The following is a 9,043-nucleotide window of genomic DNA, read 5'->3' as shown; positions in this document are numbered from 1 at the left end:
AATGTGAGCAAATGCAAAGAAAATTATCATGGAGCTTCAAATGTAGTCGATGATAGGATCGGTACATTCGGTACACATCTTCGAAATTTCATATTTTGTCACCTGTGATTAATAACCAATTGATTTTTATTAATTCCTCTTTTTTTAAATATTGAATTTTCAGTAGCAAAAATCTGACGATACGATAAGTTAGTAATGCAAAAATCTATTGCAGCCGCAGATTGAGTGGTCACTTACACAGCAAATATAAATGATCTAGTACGCGTTTGAGAAAAATAACAGAAGATTATGCGGGCGACGACGGCCCCAGATATTATTGCTTTCTGTGCGCACGCAGCAGGTGCCTTAGGGTACGCACACAGTGAAAGCAGGTTTGCCCGCGCGGGCAACCTGCTCCAACCTGCCACAAGAATGAACATAGGATAATAATGTAAGTGTTCACAGTGAAAACCTGTACGAACAGGCTTCTGTGTTCTATGGTTTCAGGCGCCAGCCTGAGCAGGTAACCAGCACGCTGGCAACCTGCTTTCACTGTGTGCGTACCCTTACGCTGGGCATTGATGCACTTCAAGCAGCGACCATCGCTGCAGTGAATGCAAGGGAGATGCACGGGCGATCAGGTGATGTAAGTGACAGGACTCGTTTATTTGTAATAATTACCTTCAACACGTGGTGCAAACAGAGGCAAACAAAATGAAGCAAGAACAGGCAAAAGATATAAATATGATCTAAAGCAAAGGGTCAATATAATTAAGGGGAAAGCGACAAACTCGTCATTCACCCTCCACACACTCACAGTCTTAGACCTAATAACACCACAGACATTCCTAAACAGCACAGACACCAATCAGGATGTCGTCTGGCATCAAATCGTCTTCTTGACATCGCCTGTAAATTATCCTGTCTAAATAGGGATTTAGTGTCTTTTTAGAGCTTCAACATGATTTCTTACTATTAACAAATCAGCTGGAAGTGAATTTTCCCTACCAAAAACTTCAAGAAAAACCTGCAAGAGTTTGTCACTGAGTTTTATGGGAGTCGCGATGGAAAGCCAGGCAGGAGGTAGTATATGACAGCCGAGCAAGAAAGTGAGATCCAGCAGCAAATAATAAGTTGGCAAACCGAGTCAGGGGTTTTCTCCAAATACCTGGACTCTTCTGTATCTCAGAGACTTAAAAAAGTTACATCATTGTTATATAAACAATTCCAGTTACTAGGCAACATTTTCCAGTTTATAGAGGTTGTTAACTCCGCAAATTCTCACCAATTTAGAAGAACTGCCAACTAGGAACAGGTTCAAACTTCCTCAAGCAAGTGTCACTATTGCAATAGACATATCTTGGTCCGGCTAAGATCCAAGCAAGCGAAGTTGGCAAATTTAAATATATTTCAAACTGCACGGTCAACACTCCCTCTGGCGGGTACAAGCGCAAGGTCAACATTTGTTTGCCTTATTGTACTAGGTTACGAAAATGTACGGGTGCAGGAATAAGCAAGATTTACAATCTTTAATACCGTTTTATGAGGCCAAACTCCAAAGTTCAACGGCCGCTCACCTGGAGGTGGAAAGCAACACGCTGGAAGCTCACAGAACTGAGCATCTACACTAGGCAAGCCTACGTCAGGTACACCTATCACTCGCAAGCAAAGCTCAACATTATTTTATTAATTGTCCCTAAAAATACCTTCAGATATCGTCGGAAAACACATCAAATTTGACTCAAGTTGAAAATGGAGTACGTCGAGGCATACAATATACAATAAACTCTCCGAATGTCAAATTTTGGCAGAAAAAATACAGAACTTAGTGACACTAATAGTCGATCAAGATTTATCTCCCTTCAAATTTTAATTGATAACAGCCCAACTTAATGGCCCGCTTAAATATAGCTTGTATGAACAAAATTTTTTGCCATATTATTTAAGAAAATAATCATGGTATTCCTTTATCTATTAACATGATATTTGAAACCTGATATAAAATGCACACACTGCTAGATGCTCGGGACATCCAAGCTACGAGATATGGTAGCAAAAAAGCAGCGCTTCAGAAGTTCAGCCTAGAGACCAACAGGATTCACGAAGTTCCTAACGCAGGAAGAGTAGTCCTCATTCCCGTGTATCCTCTAGATTATACATTTAAAATCTTTGGTCAAGTCCGAGATTAGTCATAGACTTTAGTGCTCACTCAGTGTGTGCCGATTTTGTCATCATCAAAACCTCGTTTGTAAGTCAGAGAAGAACTAACTTCTGAGTTCCAAATGTAATCCAGTTGAGGGAACTAACTAAGCTACAGAGTTGCGATGATCGTAAAATGAATGCACATCGTATTTCTATTTCAAGCCAATTAACCGATGGAAAAAGCAAGAAGCGTCAGGAGGAGTAAGAGCAGCATGCGATGCGTAGTTCTGAACTCCATAGCAAGCACATAAAGAGCTTCTCATTAACGCTACCAAGCTTATTGCTTTAATGCTGTGACAGCCAAAGCGTTGTACATGAGAAGCATTACAACTTTCGACACACAAGCAAATCTTTTAGTTTAACATTGATACGTGACGTTCTAGCGCCAGGCGAAGCACGGTCCCTGTAGAGTACCGTCAGCAAGTTCAGAATTAAAATATTTTCTACAAGAGAATCAATAAAATTTCTTGGCAATGAATTTTCAGAGTGCAGTACAACTTGAATATATGTGCAAACATACTTACAGCGCTCACGTTTTACGTTGAGAAAAACAGGAGAAATATTATAATATCCTTCAAGAGTGACACCATTCAAAACTTTGGAGACCGACAAATTCAACTGAAAAACATAGCGACAGTTTTATTTTTGAAGCGCGACGGATAAGCGTTACGTTACCACTCGTACCACGCATGACGTCATGCCATCAACAGCTGTTAAATGAAGATGTCACTCGAGTGTGGAAGCTGCAACAATTTGGAAGATGTGATGCTTTGGTCCCGTAAGTGTATTGGTGTACAGCATGGATGGGCATGAATTGATCCCGTACAATCTTATTTGGTCATTTAAAACTGTCTTAACATTCGGCTGGATACAGAAGCCCTATAATCTGAGGCAGTAAATTGCCACAAAAAAAAAAAAAAAACGTTTTCGCTCTTAACCAGATTACAATGGAGAGTCCAAAAATCTGCTACGATGCCACATTAGTTGCCCATCTTTAACGGACACACAAACATAATTAAACTCATTACCAATAACTATTTATAACAAAAGTGTTAGCATTAAGCCAGTCAAAAGCAGTCGATTCAAGTTTAGCAGGGTAGGAAATTTATCTAAAGTCGATCGAAGTTTGAACACCCTGGAACTAGCATACATCGTCAAAAAAAAAAAAAATATATATATATCAAAATCTTATATAGCAGCAAAGAGGTAATTTTCTGAACTTTACAACGGAATCTCGGAATTGGAGTCGCACAAAAAATGAAATCTCATAAAACTTAATAGTCAAGGATGGCGACTCCAGCAAGGTTTTCAATTCTGTCTAGGTAAGCAGAATTGCTGGCATGCAATTGGTGTTTCGTCCTGAATTTCAGCTAGAAAACATGGAAGACAAAATTTATGAAACGCCATTAGCAAATTGTATTATATGGAGTTTTATTATTATTATTATCATTATTTCTCATTCATCAATATTTTAATTTTCATCATGATACGACTAAAAAACGAATCTTAGATTCATTTGTCTCATCCGTTTCAAAAATCCAATATAATTTTTGCATCATATTCTCTTCCAAAACAATATAAATAAACATTGCAAATTAATATCTTTCAGTTTCTTTCCATGTAACGAATCAACAATATGAGTGACACGACTGCTATCGCCATAACACATAACAACTTCACAGGGAAGTGACAGTTGCTGATGCAGTGGTGGTGCTGGCTACAACGCCCTGCTCTGGGGCACAGCGTTGAAAAGGTCGGTGGATGGAGGGCATGATGTCATCATCTTCGGCCCACGGGCGTCTATTGTTCGCTGTCCTGCTGCCCTCACTACCTATCTTATAGGGGTTGGGCAGGCTAGGCTTGCAGTTTGATAATAATGAATTTCTTTGCACGTCTATTTGAGTGGAACGGTCGCACTCTGCAAGGCTGTCGAGGATGTATGGTATAGACTTGTCATTGAGGCAGGACTTCGAAAAAATGCCATTGTCGTGAGTTTTATTGTTTTCAAATGCAAGTAAATCATCATTGAAATAATCAAAATGACTCGTCAATCTGGCAAGCAAATCAGTCGACACTTCTAATGGAGAAAATTCATCCAGCTCGATAAGAGGCGAATCCAGTATTGATTCTGCAGGATCTGCATTATCTTTAATAGGAGAGTTATTATCAAATGTCTGGGCTTGTTTGCTCTTGGTCTCAATGGAGGAACACTGAGTTGACACATCAGAGGTAGACGGAGGAGTTCTTGAAGCAGACGCATTGCAGCAAGTATCCTGACAGACAAAGCTTGAGGCAAATTTGGCTTTCAGATGACTGTGTTCATTGAGATGGCGAGGAGAAGATGAACAACTGAAGCCACTCTCGCAGCTACTGGAAGTGTTGCTAAGCAGCGCACACGAGTTAGGGGTGGAGGGTGACCCTGAGTCAGTTTGGGAGGATTTCTTGCCGCCTGAAATCCAGTCCCACGATTGTACACTGCCAAGGCTGTTGAGCGTGATCTCGGTGCTGCCAAGCTTATGGTCTTGGCTCTTCTTTGTAATACTAGAGTTAACAAGGCTGACATTGGTCATCGAGCTGCATATGGAGTCGTTGGCATTAACGCTGCTGGGCAAGTCGCCAAGACAGGAGTCACTGCTGCTGAGGAGAGACAAACTCTCGCCATCGCTTGAGCTACGCGGGGAACTGCTGCCATGCAAATCCTCCGAGACAAGACACTTGCGAAGCTCACGCTTGTTTTTAGCCACTTTATTTTCTTTAGTTTTATCTCTGTAACCGTCACGTATTTGCTGGCCCTTGCAATAAATGCAAGTGGAATGGACCTTGCCAGACTCGCCTATGTAAGAAGGTACTGTCTGCGTACCTACATCAATCACATTAGAACCCTCAGAGTAAGGACGACCACATATGCACTTGTTCACAGTTATCTTTGACATAGTTTCACTGTTAAAGTGTTCTGTGATCTGAAGCGAGCTTAAATCCACTAGGGAAATTTTTTCCTTATTGAGTGCTGCACTTTTCACCTCAGAGATAGGAGCACACTCATCATTGATCAAATCTATAAGAGCGGAATTTTGAGTTCTAGCGTTACATGGAAAATTTTTTGTCTCAAGTAGAGAAACTACACATTGCCCTGAGGCTGACCCTCTTCTATTGCTACCACTAAAAACACTTGTACCTAAACTTCGAGAAGACGATTCACTTTTATACCCATTATCATAACCAGCAATAGAAATATTATCATTTGAGCATGGTTTTGATTCCTGATCCTTTTCTTGCGAGAAAGAGCAGCTTTTTGAGTATTGGTGCACATCTTGATGCGTGAAGAACGAATTGCTTGCTATTGGTGCGTTGCCTGAAGCAGAAGCCCCTCTACCATGACCTTTTGGTCCACTCTTTTTATTCCCTCCTGGTTTGTTGGCACTATTGGGGGAACTCTCATGAGAAGTGCAGGTGCATGTGGGGCAATGTCTCTGTTCCTTCTGACGTTCCTCGAGCACTGCCGCCATGATGGCCGCTGACACCATGTCTTCTGCTTCCTGCACCTCTTCTTCGTCGGGCGCATCTTCTGCAATTAGGCTCAGTATTAGACATTTTGGTGGAAGAGAATTATCAAGTATTTTATGATTCTATCAAAAAGACACCTAATCTAATACCTATCAATCCACCATTAAACTAGTAGTCTAGTAACTTCAGGGATGTTTGAGCAGTGCACTCTTTGAAGTAGTAATACATGTACTTTCATAAGATAGTCGAGAGTATACCGCACATTACCGTTGCACTTATTGAGGGAGTACACCATGGCAGTGGGCGGGAAGGTGGGTATGGGTACTCTGATCACTTTCATCTCAGGAGCCTTAGTGGCATTGTTGTTATTATTGCGTTGTTGCTGCCCCTCACTCTCCATGCGTACAGCCACCCGCTGCTGGAGGTCAGGGGGCAGCTGTCCAGGCAACACAAAAAAATTAAATGTTGTTTGTTCAGAACAAATTTATTCTATTTCATCATGTAATTCACAGTTATATAAGTTACACAATAATTTTGCATTGAAACCTCATGTTATGAGCTAGCAAGCTTCAAGTCCCATTGAGTAAAATTTCTCCCTTTATAGGTAATTCACAACTTGAAATGAACAAGAATACATTCAAGACAAGTGGATGAGAGGATATGAATTTACTCTTAGCTAGAATCAATATGAGATAGCGACCAAAAATTTATTCTTCATTCTATGATCTTTTCTATTGCATAAAGCAAGGCAATTCAACACTATGCAAGCTATAACAAGCAGGCATAGCCTAAATAAACTCTTTAGATGTTATTATTCATAACCAGTAACTGACACTTAAACCTTAAAAACAACTTTCAAGAGTGAAATTAACCCAGAAGCTTTGTTTAACTCTTTACTTATATATCACAATTTTTTGGTTTACAAACTTGACATTTCCCAGCATCAACACACTAATATGATTAATGATGCCAGAACTATCAGCAAAGTTTTTTTAAACTAGCCTTGACTTAAAATTCTTAAATGTGGTGAACCAACTCAAAATATCCTACATATCACAATACCAACTGCAAATATAATTATTATGAATGAACTAACTTGTAAAAAATATGTATAGTGAGTTCATTCATTTGATGCAGACTGAAATAGAACTTACGGAGTCAATCTTATGCTTGCCATACTGAGAGGAGTTGCACTGCAGGAGCTCAATGGCCAGGTTCAGATCCTGCTGAAGTCTCTCCTGGAAATGTCATTAATAATCTTAGTAAATCTTAAAATATCTAGAAATAAAACGCATAGAGTTGAAGAAATTTTAATTTAAATTCACTAAAAATTACTAATTTTGAAATATATTCAAAGTGCAGCACCTATGAGACTCTAAAAATTGATCATGAGAGAAAAATTATGCCCTGGAATCCTTGTAATAATTCAACCATTTGTCTACAGATACATCAACCTTCGTCAATGATATTTGCATCTAAGGGTCTGGCAACCAGCACTACCATCAGTAAACAATGGGTTATGCAGTTGAAAAATAAATTATAGATTATATATCTTCATTAGGAAAACAATGAAAAAAAAAACTAACATAATTTAAATAAAAATGGTTCACACATGACAAAAGAACCATTAAAAGGAAATAGACATAACCAATTCATAGACAGGCTTCATATAAAAATAATAGAGTGAAATTATGAGATTTAGAAAAAAAATTAGTGTAAAAATCCCACCTTCTCTCCTTTGAGTCTGTGAATGGCAGAGGCAGCAGTGGTGAGAGCAGTGGAAAGTTTTTCTATCTGTTCAGTGAGCGCTTCTTTTTCACTGTGGCTGCGGTCAGCAAGCCTGAGCAGCTTGTCCTCCAGCCCTTGGTTCACTCGCTGCAGCCGTCGATGAGCATCAGCAAGCCTGTTCAAGTGAGTTACAGGATGAAACATTTTACCCAGTTTAAAAATTGAACATTAATAGTATGAAATTTTATTACTCTTCAACTTTTTGAACCCATTCCTTGAGAAAAAAATTCATGATATATACCTGAGATAATTACAATTACAGTACCAGTAAATATTGAGGCATTAATGAAGCAAGTGGGTGTATGATGCTACCTTTTATTTATCAAATAAAAATTGTGAATTCCATCAACATCACTTATACAAACATTAACTGGCAAGGCCAAGGTCAGGATAAGCAGGATAACCATAACAATTTCATGAAGGTTCAGATATATTTCAAGTCACCAGAAGAAGGAGTAATCTTACCTGTGATAGCTGTCCTGCCAGTGGTCAGATGGAGCTCTGAGAGCAGCCATCATTTCAGACACTGGCGGAGATGCACTCATGTTGATAACCCTGCGGCACACATTAAAGCATACACAAAGCTGCCATCTCACTTCTTTCAAGCAACATCATGCTAGTAATGAGCCAAGGTTCAACATAAATCCTGTGAAAGGGAAATAAAAAATACTTAATTTTTCCATTTCATCATTATAATCTGTACAATTATAAATCTTAGAAAAATAGTGGCCAAAAGCAAATTTGGATAGACTTGCGGTCCTGTTTGGCATGCTAAGTTTAGAGATCACCATATTTATTGAGAGAAAAAGAAGAGGGTGAATGGTTAAGGAGGCCTTGCACTAAGGAGTGGAGAAGACTCAGTATTCTAACAGCTTATATAAATAACCAATTTTGCTTGCTATAGTTGGTTACCTATCAGAAGAAATCAAATATTTAAGCAGAGAGCAAATTCAGTCTCAGAGTTGAGTTGCAAGCTGTGATAATATTTGAAAATTTCATAAGGAACAGAAGCAAAATGGCTGATAATTAGTCATGAAGGTCTGTATATAGCCATACATGCTGGTCACTTTGAATGTCAAATGGACAAGAAAATAGATAAATATGCTATGCAATAGAATTATTACAAACTTGTTTTCTCATAAATGCATGAAGTCTGTAAGTATTTAATAAATTCTGGGTTCATACTGTTATTTAAAAAAATTCCATGCCTTTTCCATGACTATCCATGACCATCAATATAATTTTCCAATACTTGTATACGACAGGTTTAGCATGACTGAAAGACTAACCGTGCATATTCTATCATCTTCTACAGTTGATAAATAGCAAAAGTGTAAATGCATAGCTCTTCAAAGGTTGCATGGATCTCAAGCTGCTTCCCCCATATTTGACACATCGAAGTCTTTCAAGCACAATGTACATAATATTGCCATACCTTCATGCTTTGGATGGCAAGCAAGCCAGTCACAATAAGCTTCTATTCATAACCACAAGTCACGAAATTTACATATTCCAGGCATGGTGACGTATAAAGTGGATGCTGAAGATGGAACGCTGCCACTGCAGCTCA

General features: G+C 39.0%; 1 protein-coding gene across 1 annotated transcript; it reads right to left on the bottom strand.

Moving 5' to 3' along the window:
- Window positions 1-3,181: 3,181 nt before the first annotated feature.
- On the bottom strand, window positions 3,182-8,121 carry LOC108679466. Its single transcript, XM_018168083.2, has 5 exons — window positions 7,939-8,121; window positions 7,414-7,588; window positions 6,840-6,923; window positions 5,953-6,121; window positions 3,182-5,746 (listed from the first exon to the last, which is right to left on the bottom strand). The coding sequence occupies exons 1-5, from the start codon at window positions 8,016-8,018 to the stop codon at window positions 3,858-3,860; spliced, it is 2,397 nt and encodes a 798-aa protein (XP_018023572.1). The 5' UTR covers window positions 8,019-8,121; the 3' UTR covers window positions 3,182-3,857.
- Window positions 8,122-9,043: the final 922 nt, after the last annotated feature.

Source organism: Hyalella azteca, unplaced genomic scaffold (genome assembly GCF_000764305.2).
Source record: "Hyalella azteca isolate HAZT.00-mixed unplaced genomic scaffold, Hazt_2.0.2 contig11680, whole genome shotgun sequence".
NCBI classification, from domain to species: Eukaryota; Metazoa; Arthropoda; class Malacostraca; order Amphipoda; family Hyalellidae; genus Hyalella; species Hyalella azteca.
This window is presented reverse-complemented; position numbering and strand designations above follow the sequence as displayed.

What these genes read in the sequence shown, in the direction of transcription:
- LOC108679466 (XM_018168083.2), bottom strand. Translation starts at nt 8,018, where the DNA reads ATGAGTGCATCTCCGCCAGTGTCTGAAATGATGGCTGCTCTCAGAGCT. An exon ending in GCAAGCATAAGATTGACTCC is followed by an intron (nt 6,122 to 6,839) that starts GTAAGTTCTATT and finishes TTGCCTGGACAG; the next exon opens with CTGCCCCCTGACCTCCAGCA. An exon ending in CTCCCTCAATAAGTGCAACG is followed by an intron (nt 5,747 to 5,952) that starts GTAATGTGCGGT and finishes GCCTAATTGCAG; the next exon opens with AAGATGCGCCCGACGAAGAA.